The 14,815-nt window shown below is 44.0% G+C and overlaps 1 protein-coding gene across 4 annotated transcripts in view; it reads left to right on the top strand.

Moving 5' to 3' along the window:
* nav3 (neuron navigator 3) overlaps positions 1–14,815 on the top strand; it is a 190,540-nt gene that overhangs the window by 129,942 nt on the left and 45,783 nt on the right. For all 4 annotated transcript variants that reach the window (XM_041963487.1, XM_041963488.1, XM_041963489.1 and 1 more), the window contains exon 12: positions 1,971–2,090. In XM_041963487.1, coding sequence (XP_041819421.1) covers positions 1,971–2,090 — 120 coding nt within the window. The remainder of the gene's footprint in view (positions 1–1,970; positions 2,091–14,815) is intronic.

Below are 14,815 nucleotides of genomic sequence, written 5' to 3' on the forward strand. Positions count from 1 at the left end.
TTTACTGTCTGAAGCAGAAGACATCAGCTCTAATATAATTGGCCTACTACATCATTTATATTACTTGAAATAGTACTGTAAAGGTCATTTGTTTTTTGAAGGATCATGAATACAAGTGACATATTTCCATTCAGTGTCGCAATGCACACTGAGTTTAGTCCAAAAACGGCCAGAAATTCACCGTTAGCTGTGTATTCATAGTGGCCAAGGCCTTACCCATTTTTCTGTGTTCAGTAATACAAATTGCTTGCTGTTGCCCACCAAGGCTATCATGGGTTTGTCATGCCTTGAAGGTTCAAATAATACATTTATGTGAGCCTTGACGGTACCTCAATACACTGACAGATTACCTGACTGAAAAAAGATAAGTCCGTGTCTCCCACGTACTGTAACATCACGATGTGTCTTGTGTGCGGGCTTCTGACCTTCATTCATTCAACAGCGGTAAATGCCCTGAGCAACGGCGAGGCGTGTTCGAAAAGCAATCCACACACACACACACATGAACACACACTTAAGATTTCCCAAACAGAGTTTTGGGGGCAAATTGAATTATATGAGGGGAAGTTGAGGGAGGAGGGGTGGAGTAAAGCATCCATAGGATTAAAGACGTGTCAGAACAGCAAATGTAACAACATGTCGGGAGGGATAGGTGATTAGCTGAATTCTGAGCTTAATTAGCTCAACACTAATGATCTCCATGTCCTATCAGCCGTGTCTGATAGCTTTCTGGCAGTGGCCTTAAATCCCACTACTTATTCTCTGCCACATGCACAGATCTGCAAACCCATTTAAACATGCATTTTTTTTTTGCGAGTTCGCAAAAAGGAGATTTTTCTTCTCCTCAGATGCTTTTTTAAGGCTGATCATCACAATTCAATTGCGTGGCTATCTGACTATTGTGAGGCACCACACTCCTCACCATGATAACTGAAACAAGAGCGTAGACTCACAAATGAGATTGAGGATCTTCGCTCCACGCAGGTTTATTTGCATCTATACAGAAAACAAGCAATCTGAGTTGTTTTGAGAGGAAGTCCTGTCAGAAGGGGTTTTATATCAATATGGAGGTGACGGGTGACGGCTCTGTGTGTGACTAAGAGATCACTTGCATGTCAAAACCTGTATCCAGTTTTAGTGAACACAATAGTGTCATTGGGACACCCAGTCTTTTTTGTACACCACCTGTCCCTTAATCACCCTCAGGTCACTGTGAGCCAGACACTTTCGTGTTTGGTACCTGTCCCTTGAGATTACTTCCATCACTCCCTGCTGCCATCCCCGCTTTGGGTTTTGGCATGTTCCTTCCTGCTTCCCTTAAAGCAATCTTCATCACCAAACCAGCACCCAGAAACCTTCTTCAATTACCAGCTTTAACATGACTGTCAGTTTTCTGCGGTTTTCTAGTAATGTTCTGTATTACTCAACTATTGAGCTCATTAAACATGCTGTATAGGTTTTACATCATCCAGTCAGCTGCAAATGTTGCCACAGAGACCACACAGGAGCAATATCATGTCCCGTGTCCAGGAATAATAGCTTCCTCTTATGCAGCCAGTCTGTCCGAGCCGCAGTTGTCTCCTCATACTCCTTAACCTGTGGCATCCTACTTGCCCATGCAGCCTTGCAGAACTTGATGTACATGGTTTTAGCACAATGGTGGAAGCAGTGATCGCAACTTTACACAACTTCTAATGTTCTATGTCAAAATTCAGAAGTAGCGCATGCATATTATGTTGTCTCCATACTTGATACTCATATATTTCACAACATGAGACCACATGCTTCAGCCTGTGATTGATTCGGTGTACAATAATAAGAAGCTGTGTCAGAATGATTCCAAGCATTCACTCTACTGATTTAGTTTAACTAAGCTGTTATGTTTCATTAATTAAACAAAATGAAAATACTGCATAACTGCCAAACTGAGGTCGGACAGCTACCACCTCTAATTGATTCTCCTCTCACAGATACCTTACCGACGGCGGCCTCCATCTGTATGCGCGGAATGCAGGCAGAGCCTCAGACGTGGCTTCTTCTCGAGAAATATCCCAGAGAGGGAGCAAGGAGGTGCAGGGCGACATAGACAGGTAAGGATGGAGTCTGTCAATCATCATCTGCTTGCTTCACTGATAAGTGTTTGATATGGGCGTGGAATGCACCCAGATCTCTTTGAGGCTCTGCAGTTTTGATTTTCATGCAAGGACACACTGGATGCATGAAAGCACATTGTTAAAGATCCAAATTTGCATACAGCGCCTATGCTTCACATTCCAGTTTGGATTTTTTTGGACCATTTAGCGGATGCCAGGTGGATGCTTGCAAGGGCAAATCCACCAGACTGTGCTTTGCAGCCAGTGATGCATGTGCGTGAGAAAAGTGGTGTGCCGCGGTGCGAACGGCAGAAAGGTTGTGTCAACTTTCTCCAACGGAAACTGCAGGCAGATCCTCCAAGGGTCAGTTAAAATGACTTTATACAACTGTTCGGGAAAGCTTTCATCATGTGGCCACTATGTAGCTAACAAGGATAAGTAGTAGTGATTCATCTAAACAAACTTGTACATTACATTTGAAGAAACAAGGTTACACGGATAGATAACTCAGTCCTGAAAAGGTCACATGGGTAAATAGCTTTCAGCCTTTGATGGTATGGAGCAAACATGCAGTATCTGCTTCACACCAAACACGTCTAATTTGCTCATAAAAATAAGAAAAAGCAGAAACCCTCAAGCAAAAAAGTAGGAAATAAGTTCATGTCCTTCAGAGGGCAGCCCCCCCACTGCAGGGACATCCAAGACTAACTGAGGTGAAAAGGAGAGGCGTGCTATCGATTTAAAGCTGTCAAGCTAAGATTGTGATGACAGGCCCTCAGAGAGGCTGCTGGGAATCAACGGATGCAGTGACATTTCCCAGTGTCGCAACTTCAACTTCTGCCAAGACTTTAATGAGTGAGCGTGTTTGGAGGAGTGGGAGGCTTGAAAAGCAATCAGATACGGCTCTCTAGAATAAGTTGGCTTTTGTTATGATGCTTTAGATCAGTAAAGTGCTGTTAAAGATACTCTGAGCCACCCCGACAGCACTCAGCAAATTATAATAACGCTAAAGAATATAAAGGCACATTATTCTGTTAGATTTTCAGACTGTTGTGTGGTGAGACTTCAGTTTTAGGTGTCTGTGCAAGGAAAAGCAAATGTGTTGAATTTGCGTAGTTACAAGAGGCAAATTTAAACAGGGTGAAGTGTGACTTGCAGACGTGCTGGTGATGTTTTGCTTCCCGTCTTCGTTTTTGCTACCCGTCTACGCTGTACAATCCAATTGTTTCGCAGCCCAGGCGATCCCACTGCGTCTGGGTTACGTGCTCGGTCTCACAAGCATGTGCATCGCAACAGTCAGTCCAGCCAGTCAGCCAGGGGCGCGTCCGATCATATCTGTGATCGGCCGAGCGTCAAAACACGCTAGACCTGACCGGAGGTTCAGAGCAGGTGATTAACCTGGCCCTGTCAGTCTCAGACGGATCTGCCTGTCAGATTCTGACACTCAGGCAAAGGCATGGATAGGATAAGAATAAATATGAACCCTGTGAACTGCCTCTTCCATTTGCCAAGTCTTAGCTTCACCCTGCATGTGTTTTATCTCCGCATTTGAATATTTTGCCTAAAGTGTCTCTCACCTTGCCTTGACATAAATCCAAAAAATTGCAGCTTTTCTCAGATAAAGTCTGTGTTAGCGCTTTGGGCCTCTGGGGTGATGAGGAAATATTGATGCCTGCTTCCCCTTAAGATGCCTGCAGGCAAGAAACTACTCCCGATCGGATCAGAATCTGAACTCTGGAACCTTGTATTCCTTCCTTCCTTCCTTCCTCCATTACCCCTTAAAAAAGACGATGTGAATGTACACACACACACACAAGCGCATGTAGCTTTAACGCTTCCCCTGTCTCCCTTTGACATTTGTGATTGTCAGAAGCCGAGCTGTCACTTCCCACTGACATACAACAAAGCTATGGGGGGAATTTCATTTCCGAAGCGATTGCTCACCAGGCTTCACACCTCTGCCTGGCTTTAGCTCCCTCCGTAGGACAGGATCTGCCTTCCCTGATTGGTTCCTTCTTCATCCCAAAGCGTTCGTCTTCTTTTCCACATAGCCCTCCTGGCTTTAAGTGAAATGAGAAGCGGATAAGGCCCAAGTTCAAACAATCTGTTCGCCGACTTTGAAGAACTTTTCATCTCCTCAAATGCACACGCAGGCATTCTAAGAAAGACAAACACCAGCAAAGCATTTTCTCTTTCTTAGATTGGCGGTGAGTCAAAACTAGAATGTGTCGTTTCTCCTGCCCTGATGTAAACCACGTCTTTCATATTTAGCTATCTATGTGATCACTGTAAACTAACCAGAATAGAGAGCAGACATTTTCAGCTACTGGCAAGTAGCATCGCAGTCATATTCTTTCTTGCATGTCTGCTCAATTTCTCTTTATTCTGGCTCCTTTATCCAAGAAAATGTTGGAGGAATGCAAGGAATAGTGCATTAAGTAGGAAAAAAGCACTCTTGAATAGGCTGGTGTCGCGTGTCTTCTGTTGGTGGTATTTGTAATTTTCTGATAAAAGTTGTAGCTAATATTTTTGTTGTACACATTATCAAATGCCTCATTTAAATGTAAATTTCCTTCCTGACTCAGACATTTTTAATCAAGGGAAGAGCATGACATAAACCTCAACCACAACACACAAACCTGGCTGCACGCCATTTGTTCTGGAAGAATTTAACAGCGAACAAGGACATTTTACTGGGAACATTCACCAAAGAGTATCACGATACAAAAAAGCTCCTGCAGCTTCTCAATGTGGACGGCTTTTTTGTGTGTGAAACTGTAACTTGCTTTAGATTAATCTAACAGCAAGGTTGAGACTGTCCTAACACTCCAGACCTGTCTAAAATCTCTTCGTTCGTTCGAGGCCCATGGTTTGTTGTGGAGACATAGGTCTTTGCTCTCCTTTTCTTCTACAATTTACTTTCTTTGACAATTGAAAAGAATCTCTTAAAAACCAAAATCAATCTGTTAGCGCTGATGTCGGTTAAAGTATTTTCTGCAGTCATACGTACTTTAAATGTTGATGTGGATATACAGTAGAAGGCAGGGAAAGAAATATATGAGCTGCAGCAAGTGCGCATAAACAGAAACATCTACAATGACTATCACTGTTAATGCTTAGTGTATAGCAGCCTTTTCATAATTGTTGTGGTCACAAAAGTTTTGAAAGTTTTCAGAAAGCCTAGTTTGCTGCTTTGCTTCCGGCAGCTGGACGTAGCATAGTTGTATACCGAGTTTGAACTTGTCAGAGCAGAGCAGCGGATTTCAGCTGTTTTTCGGGTGATAACTGGGTATGAAGTGTTGTTTGAGACAAATTATTTGTTATTATTGGGGGGTTTTATCTGTAAAGGTAATTATTTCCTTCTCTTCTCATCCACCTTTTGGATTTTATGAGCAATAATTGGGAAAATACACACATGCAGCCACACACACACATTGTACCGCACCACCTCAGTCGAGCATAAAGACCCATTAGCAAAAGTACACATCCCTCCTCTCCTCTTCCCCCGCCACACTGGCTTTAGTAGAGAGAGTTCTTGGAAGGCAGAAAGTGGGAGTCGGTCTGTGTACATAGACTAAGCTCCCACGAGGCTCATTATGCTTCACGCTTTTCTCTGTCCGTAACAACTCCCCTGGCTGCTACCCATGGCAGCTTTACCCCAAACCAACGGAGCCCCAGAGGAGACTCATCTAAATGACTCATCAGATCGAGACTCGCGGCCAGCAGGTGACTGAGACCATCTGGGGCTAGAACAGTGTGGGCTTATGTTTGCTGCACTAACCCTTACCTGATATATGTGCTTGATGTGACTATAGGTGGTGTTAGATGCCACTAATCTCCATTTCTTGATCAGATCAGCTGTGTGGGCGTCCTGGTAACTTGGGTCTGCTGTGCGGGAAGTGACGCATTATGTTTCTGGGGGTGGTTTGCTTGGAAGGTAGAGGGAAAAGATGAGAAGTCAAGATAGACGTGAGTACCTTCACCATCGCTGCGGGACAGAGCCTTTGCTTTTTACCACCAGTGTTGATGAAAGGAAATATGACAAGCTTAGTACAGCACACAGTGTCAGTGTCGGTGTTTTTTCTCTGCGCTAAGAATACAGAAGAAGTTCCTGAAACTGATCATCTGCCCCAGAGCAGCTGAGCAACAAAAGCTCAGATTCCTCCCCTGATCAGTTCATTTGAAAACAATGGTGAATTCAGCCTCGGCTAATAGCCCCTCTCTAAAAATACCCCCCTGTCATGCAACATAGATGAGTCCATACTCGTGGCTTTACTGTCAAGAAAAGCCGCCGAAGGAGAGTGTTTTGACACCGACAGGCTTCCTGTTCTCAGCAGAGACATGAATAAGTAACGGGAGCTCGCTTTTAGCATCCTGGTGTCTCGTGCGTGCGTGCGTGTGTGTGAGTGTGTGTGTGTGTGGCGCTCTCCCTCGCTCACCCTCTTGCCTGAGGGCTGGACGATGGCAGCTGGCTCTGCGTTTTTTGGGGTTTTTTTTTTGCTATTTGAAGCTTTGGGGGATTTGAGACGAGTTTGTGTGCGCGATCGTGTGTTGCGTTGTGGCTTGACAAAAAGAGAGCTTGTCTGTATGCTCGTCCGGCCCTACATTTTGTGTGTGCGCATGCGGGCGTGTGTGTTTGGGAGCAGCAGGAACCCGGCTGTCACTCTGCAGAGCAGCGACAGTCGCGGTGAAGCTCGTCAGTGCTGCCGTAAGCAGCGAGGAGATTTGGAGGAGGTTTTTGCCATCAATGACAAAGTCGGTCGTTATATAACTTTCTGTGTAGTTCATCTCTGCCAGCGGCGCCACTTAGGAAGAAAATATCCTCTCTCACGTTGCACCTGGAACTGCAGTGCCTCAACGTTTCTGCTTTCTAGCTTTCTGAAGTTTTCTGGCACTTATCAGTCTCTCTTTCTGTCTCTCAGACGTTTGTCTTTTTCAGTCTCTCCACCTTAATGAAGCGGCACACGGGCACACAGACTAAACTTAGCAAACTGTGATGGTAATTGGGGGAAGTTTTATCGCCGATTTGAGTACCCAGCTGTGTCTGGCTCCTGTGTGCGTGTTGATGCAAATGCGCGTGTCCTCACTAGTGCAGGTGCTCGCACACAGAGATTTCCTCTCAAAGAATCACGGCCCGCACAAACACGCACTAATTAGGCATCTTTTCATTCGGGGAAGCTCATGGAAAAGTTTCCATTTTTGTGGAAGCAGAGTTTCCCTTTCCGTTCTTTTCCTCTGGCACCGATTCAGCCGTGTCTTCCATTCTGGATGCTGCTCCCTGTATTTATCATTAATCTGAATATTTCTCTTAATTTCCTCCAGGGGAAGCTTTATAGCCTCATTAATTACTGTACTCTGTACAGAATGGGCAGTGATGAAATAAAAAGACATCCTGCCCCACTTTGTTTTCCTGAATGTGAGTTTTGAGCAAACAAACCCTGTCTCACTGCTGAAGGTGTCTACACTCAAATGAATAAAGTGATGTTATATATTATATAGAGGCAGGTGTGTTTATGAGCCTTCAGACCGGCTGTTATGGGCAGGCTCTGAGTGGCCAGGCCAACCCATCCAGGAATATGGTCCTTCCAGGAGAAATCAGCATTGTTATTGTTCATGCCATTTTTTTCTTTTCATTATTATTATTATTAGTAGTAGTATTGTTATTATTATAATGAACAGCCGTCTCCTGAGTGAAAGTGTTTGTTTGATCCTTCCATCCACCCCACCTCCCTCCACATGCTATTTATACTACATCACCTGACTTCACCCTTGCTCCTGTCATAATTACTGTGGCCACAATCGGTCGCCGCCTAACAATAAACATGTACGGTCACAACCTCAGTTTGACTTTGTGAAAACATCCTGTCTTGTGCACGTTTGTGCACGCTGAAATAGCTCCCCAATTATTCCCTTAAATGCCTTATTGTTTTAAACAAACTCACAGACATTTCAACTTCCATATTGTATACTGTATATTGGATAGCAGAAAGTTTAGTATAATTTGTCTTTTCGGTCTCTGTTCATGTGCATCACGCTTGGCGAATCAGGCCTGATTTTTTTTCTGTATTAATTTTTCATTTTGAGCTCTGTTAGTAAACTCTGTACGGGCACCTTTTCGTTCTCTGAGCCTGACTCTCAGCATGATAATCTTTGGGCCATATGCCCCTTTGACTGTGAACCACAGCTCTGTCTGTCAGAGGTAGGTTATTCATCTGCTAAGGCTGAGAGGTGAAAGACAGTGGCCCTCACTGTGTCAGTGGAGGATTATAACCGCATTCATTTTGCGATATTATCACAAAAGCTGCATATAAATGACACCATATTTTAGAAATCCTTAGCCCCTAGAAGCCTCTTCATTATATCTTTTGTTGTAAGCCACCAGAAATGAGCTTCTGTCAGCAACATAGGCACTATGCAATGCCATTTTCTTTTTAATTTCAATTTAGCTCTTATGCCAAACCAAATGCTACACAGAAAGTAGCATTTTCTGCCATGTAGTGAGATTTCATTTTTCTGTTGTGAGTAATAACCTTCAGATCACATGGTTAAAAACCCTAGTTCATCATTTTTGGAACTACGCTAATGCACTTTCTTGCTGAGGGTTATATATTGATACCTCTCATAGCATAAATATGAAGCTACCGCCAGCAGTTAGCTTAGCTTAGCAAAAAGCCAGGACAACAACAACAACAACAACAAAAAACAGCCTACCAACACCTTTAAATGTTCCTAATAAACAAACACAATACTGTGAGTTACTTTGGTGAGTTTTGTTGCGTACTGACAGAGCTGGGCTACCTGTGCCCCCCCTGGTTGCAGTCCTGTTACCGATCTTCTCACCTAACTCTCAGCAAGAAAGCAAAGCATGTTTCCCAAACTGCTGAATTATTCACATAGAAAGTCTTTGTTAGTTTTCACCATACGAGCATATAAATGTCCATATATATATATATATTAGAATGCTGATGTGTTGAAACATTGTCGAAGAGGTTAGTGAACCACTTTGTGGATTCTTCAGGAGGAACCAGCAGCTACTGTTGAATAATAATATTCACAAGATATTAAAATATAGAAGATACTCGATTCAAGCTGCCACAAGGTTCCTCTTCCAGCTAGTGATGACTGCGGAAACGTAGCGACAGACGCACACAGATGGCAGCAGACACACTGGAGACATCCTCAGGTCCCAAACAATAGGTGATCTATACACCTGGACTCATCAAGTTGGACCCCAGGGTGATGAGGCTCAAGGGGTGATGCTGGGTGAGGTCAGACCTGCCTTCCTGTCTCTCTGATTCATGACAGGTCCCATATGGTCAAGCTCTACATCAGTTCACGTGGGTCATTTCAGCCTCAATACAGCCATATTTTGATGGGAGTTAAGGGACTGTACGGAAGTTGTTAGGCTGGGGAGGCTGGAAGAAGCTGATGATTTGATTTTTTTCAAAAGCCAAGTCCTCTCCAGTGTCATAAATATCCTCTTTGGCCCTCCCTTTGGCTTAAAATAGAACTACAACACCCTCCCCCCAATATCTTGAAATAATGGAACAGAACTGAGTCGGCACAACTCGTTTCACCATAACTGATGGAAGCAAAGCATTAAAATGTGAAGTAATGCAGCCAAGTTTAAACATTAATTCTCATAATCCAGTAAAAATGAATATGAATTCTGAGGCCTGACATGTATGGTATCAAATGTCTGGCTCACAACCAAACCAATCATCTAACCTAGCTAACATGAAATATGGTGCGAGAGAAATTAAAGATGCAGTGACAGTTTGCATATGGACAGTAGAGACGTGTCCCTACCAATATTTTGGCCAACTTGTTTGGATTGTCTGCCAATAATAATAATTTTGATGTGACACCTCAAAGACAGTCAGCCCTGCTGTTGTTTCAGAACCATGGACAGCGCTGAGACACAGACAGAAAGAGAGATGCAGGCCACAAACAGCTGTTCCTACACGCCTCCGCCTGCTCATTTTGACAGGTGTCCTTACCAATATTGAGACCAATCTTACACCCTTGCATCCTACTGTAATGTGCACAGTTCAGGGCCCAGTCAGGAACCTTCATAGCATGTCGTCCCCTTCTCTTTCTCCATGTTTCCTGTCTCTGTCTGCAACCTCTTTTAAAAAAAGACTCAAATGCATCGTATCTTTTGTTCATGCAAATTGGCTCCGCCATTCAGAGGCGTCAGGTCTGACTGTATGTGATTAATGGGAAACGGTGATGCCACGATGATGACTCACGTTAAAGTGACACAGAAGGTGACATAAGAGGGGAATGAGACATTTCTATCCCTCCCTAGTGCATAATGCATGTGCTGAAAAGGGTCACACATGAAGAATGTCAGACACCCCGTGTGAATTAATGACCGGGCCATACGGCGTTCATGTTTATTCTTGGTTTAAGATTTCAGGGAAACATGGATGGCATGTTGGTGACTCACACTAAGGTGACACTGTAGGCCTGCTATGAGATTTAAAGTCATTTCTACCTGGAATTAGTGTATATGCCTTTAGTATAAGGATTATTGGATGCTCCTAAATGCATCAAACTGTTGTGCCACAATGATACACTGTGTAGAAGTAACGTAATGGAACGTTAGAAGCGAACTAGAAGGTGACCCGCAGATCTTCACAGAGCAGTGATGTAGTGCTGTATTAGAAACGATTCCCTCCATTACCCTAGTTCCAATATATATTCTGGTGATTCCAAACTTTTAATCGAATAAGTTTGTCTAGTTAAAAGGAGTGTTTACAGAGGGAGAGCTGCAGCTTATTTGACTGTCGATGCAGAGCTTGTGCCCCAGAGAGTTTACTTGGATTGGGAATTCATTTAAAACACTGAATCGTTTTGTTGGGGTTTTTTTTTAGTTGTGATAAAAAGAACTTAAAGCATCGTATTTAGCTCTTGTTGTATCCCTTTAATGTTAGTTCGTGCAGCTTGTTCTCATTCTGTGCATAACGTTGAAAAACAAATGGAGCATTTAAAATCATCAATGGCATGTTCTTTGAATATTTCCACTCGGCGAAGGTGCCTTGAGCTGGTCTTAAGTCTTTGGTGTAGAGACACTGTTTTGTATTGCAGCACTCGTGTGGCTGCTGATAAGATTTGTCTGCAGTTCTGCTGATGGATCGAGACAGGATGCATTCACCAGTGTCTGCATATCGTGCTGATGCAGGATAGATTTTGGGATAAATAGACTTTGGGGGGACTGCATGAATTCATTTGGTTGAATATTTCCGAGGACGCGACTCCATTCATCATCTGACAGGCCTAATGAGTTTGTGAAGATAAGAATCGACAAAGCTCCTATCATTGCTAATTCACTTTACTGCCATGGAGGCTGACTCTGTTGTGGATTATGAGAATGTAATCTCGTTAAATGACGAGTGTTATGGTGTGATTAAGGCAGCCGAGCATTTATGATTGTGCACAGAACATCCAGTATTATGTACAGTGTTATTGTTTGTGTTTCCCTTTGTTGATCAGGAAACAAAGACCTGTAATGGACTAAGCAAGATGTCAATAGAATCCAAATCCACACAGAAATCTGTTTCTAACCATCAGAACCTCATTTGTCTTCAAGCTACAGGTAAAAGCCTTGATAGGTCTTTTATTTAGGTGTCAAGTGTCAGGACAGACACACTGTAGTGAGTTAACTGTGAAAGCTCTGACAGACACACTGTAGTTAGACGATAGCTCATTGATTGTGGACTCACTGGTGGGATTCAAACCTCAGCTGAGGGGCTTGGGAGAGCTGCCACTGTGATCCTCGAAAGATAAAGGCTGTCCTGTGTCAGAACAGTAGACGATGCTCGGTTTGCTTTGAACAGTTTGCCCACCTCATTTTCCCACATCCCAAAATGACATGCTCAGATTGCTTGTTTTGTCCGGCCAAAGATGCTCAATGTACAAGAGAAAAGTAGCACAGCAGGCTAATTTTCACATTTGAGAAGCTGGAACCAGAACATTTCTGCTGTTTTTTTTTAAACATTAATCCCACAGAATTGTAACTGGCTTATCCACTTCATGAAGTTTGATCATTTGATTAATAGACAAGTCATTATTGTAAACGTGTCTTCTTTTTTTGTTTTTTCAAAGAAAATACAGATATGCTTCGTACAGTGCAGTGTTTGTTTGTCCTGATGTCTGCTCTCAGGCCACAGGAGGAGGAGGAGGTTGGCGGATGGTCTGGCGGTGGGTTGTGAGCACTTATGTGGGCTGTTTGTTTGCACATTCACCAGCAGTTTGCCATAGACTCGAACAAACCCCCGCCGGGTTGTATTAGCTTCCTAGAAAGCCCTCTCTGCCGAACGGCTAAGGATCGTGCTGTCCTCTTTGACTGCATTGCAGTAGGAAGCCTGGACGTCTTTACCAGCGCAGCCAGGCAGCGCTGACATCCTGCTGTCTGTCACTGCTTGGCAACAGACACATTTGCAGCCCGTCCCTCCAAGGTCACTCTGTTCCTTCCTTTAATTGAGTTGTGCCGAGCTGAATTGGATTCCACAGTCAGTTTTTTTTTTGTCAGCATGCAAAAAAGCGTTTTCCCCTCCTGCGTCACAACACCTTGAAATTCTTTTTTCTTTTTTTTAAAGCAAATGCCTGCTTTGCTTTTCTCTATCACCCTGTCTCAAGCCACAGTTGTGATTCAGCCTGTATCTACTTTACTTTGGGTCTTTACTGAGAAAAAAATAACATTTTCAGCATCAAATGGCAAAACGATTTCCTGCATATATTGTTTTTTTTAGCCTCAGCGGACAAAGAGCTTCACAGTTGGCCTCTCATTCACACTCACACACCATAAGGCAGCTCAGGCTGCACTGTCTTGCTCAAGGACACTTCAGAACACAGACAGGACTAGCTGGGGATCAAACCCTCAACCTTGGGTTTAATGGGTGTCCCACTCTACACCAGTCGCTCCAGAGCCAAAAGTTTGATTGGAGTAAAAAGAAGCAGGTGGTTAGCATGAGCAGTGAACAGAAAATTAAAAGGAAAGGATGAAGCAGGATGGCTCAGACTGTTTGTTGTCTCTTGGAAGGGATTTCTGGATGTCCGTGTGGCATTCACTGTCCCCAGGAAACAAAGGCGTGATGCTGGGCAGCTCTATGCGACTGTGAAGTGGGATGGCAGCGATGAAGAAGGAGCATGAGTTAGTCTTCCTGGAGAAATTAAGATAATTAAACCAACCCCAACAGCTCCAGCCTTTTACTTCTTGCCGCACTGGCCGCCATGAGGCTCTTTCAGTGCTTGAGAGTCATGAATAATGTCCCAACGCGAGGCTTGTATGGACAGGCTTTTCTGAGCATCTCACGTATTATGCATGAGATCACTTCCAGTCAGAGGCATTCGGCAAAGACAGGGCACAGTCGGCTCTCGTCCAGCTTCCTCCCTGATTTGGCTCGATTCTGCATTGTCATCCTCCTTTAATTAACCCCTGGTAGCCCGCTGCTGACGGCATGTCTGATCGCCTCTCCGAGGGCTGACAGGCCCATCCTGGAGAGGAGGGGAGGGGAGACGAACGGAGAGGAGGGGGAGGCGGCAGCGGCGGCAGCAGCAGCAGCAGCAGCAGGGGGTGAAAGTGGAAGAGTGAGGTAGTCTTTTCTTCCTTTGTCTCTCTTCCCATTTCCTCTCTGGACTCCCAGTCGTCTCTCACAGCCTCCACACTAGCTCGTCTGCCAGGTGGGGTTTTTCCTCCCGTGGTAGCGGGCGCGGTAGGGAAACAGACCAAAGCAAAACACTTCTGTGACAGGACGACAGGCAGCGTCCATCCCACAAGAGGTGAGTTGACAGCTCCGCTCGAAACTATTCTCCACACACAACTTCTGCGTGGAGCCTGTAAACAGCTGATTGATGCTGCTTTGTGTTGGAGTTGAGTCAGACTGTCTAGTTTGCTCTGATAGGTCGTCCCTTTGTGCTCTCCATCAGAGTCAAGGAGAAAGTGAGCCCATTGCCAGCCCCGGCAGCCGACAGAAAGGCAGGAGAAGAAGAGGAAAGTCATTTGCGAGGATGTCTTTGTGTTTTCTCGTGTGTAATTGCAAGAGCTCAGTGGCATTAACTCGGATTATGGTACAGGCAAATGAGGATGAGTGCTTTCCATTTACATTACAGAGCCCTACTCTATATGTGTGTGTATATACAGTGTGGGAGAGAGAAACAGTGCATTTCAAAGTTTTGTGTGCGACAGATAGTTGTCTCGGTGTCTGGAAATGGGCGTCTTTGTTGTGGCTTTTCTGTTATCTTCTCTGAGCACTTCAGCTTGCTGTGTGTCACTACGAGTTACTGATTTATTATGACACCTGAGGCGAGCATCCAGACAACACAAAAAGAACACCGACATATCGTGAAAGCCTGGACTTTAGGCCTTCATCTGATTTGTTAGATGCCTTTCTGTATTTTAGACCAACTTACACATTAATTGACAAGTTTTTGTTTTAGTTTTGGACATTTTCTGACCATCTGTGGTGTTATTTGTGTGTGTGGTAAAGTCATTGTAGACTCAGTGATTGATTAAATGAATGGAGAGTACCAAGCCGCCCAATAAACCATTCAAGAAATAATTCTAAAGAGATAAAAGCATCTTTAAGTAGACACAGAATAACATGAACTGCAATTTCGGCCTCGTGAATGATGTTACAAATAAAATGAAGGTATTTGTGTTGACTTTCATTAGACTGTTTGTATTGGATAGCAGCTAAGCCCCTCTCTTCATTCTG

The sequence above is a fragment of the Chelmon rostratus genome, chromosome 22 (genome assembly GCF_017976325.1).
Source record: "Chelmon rostratus isolate fCheRos1 chromosome 22, fCheRos1.pri, whole genome shotgun sequence".
NCBI lineage: Eukaryota > Metazoa > Chordata > Actinopteri > Chaetodontiformes > Chaetodontidae > Chelmon > Chelmon rostratus.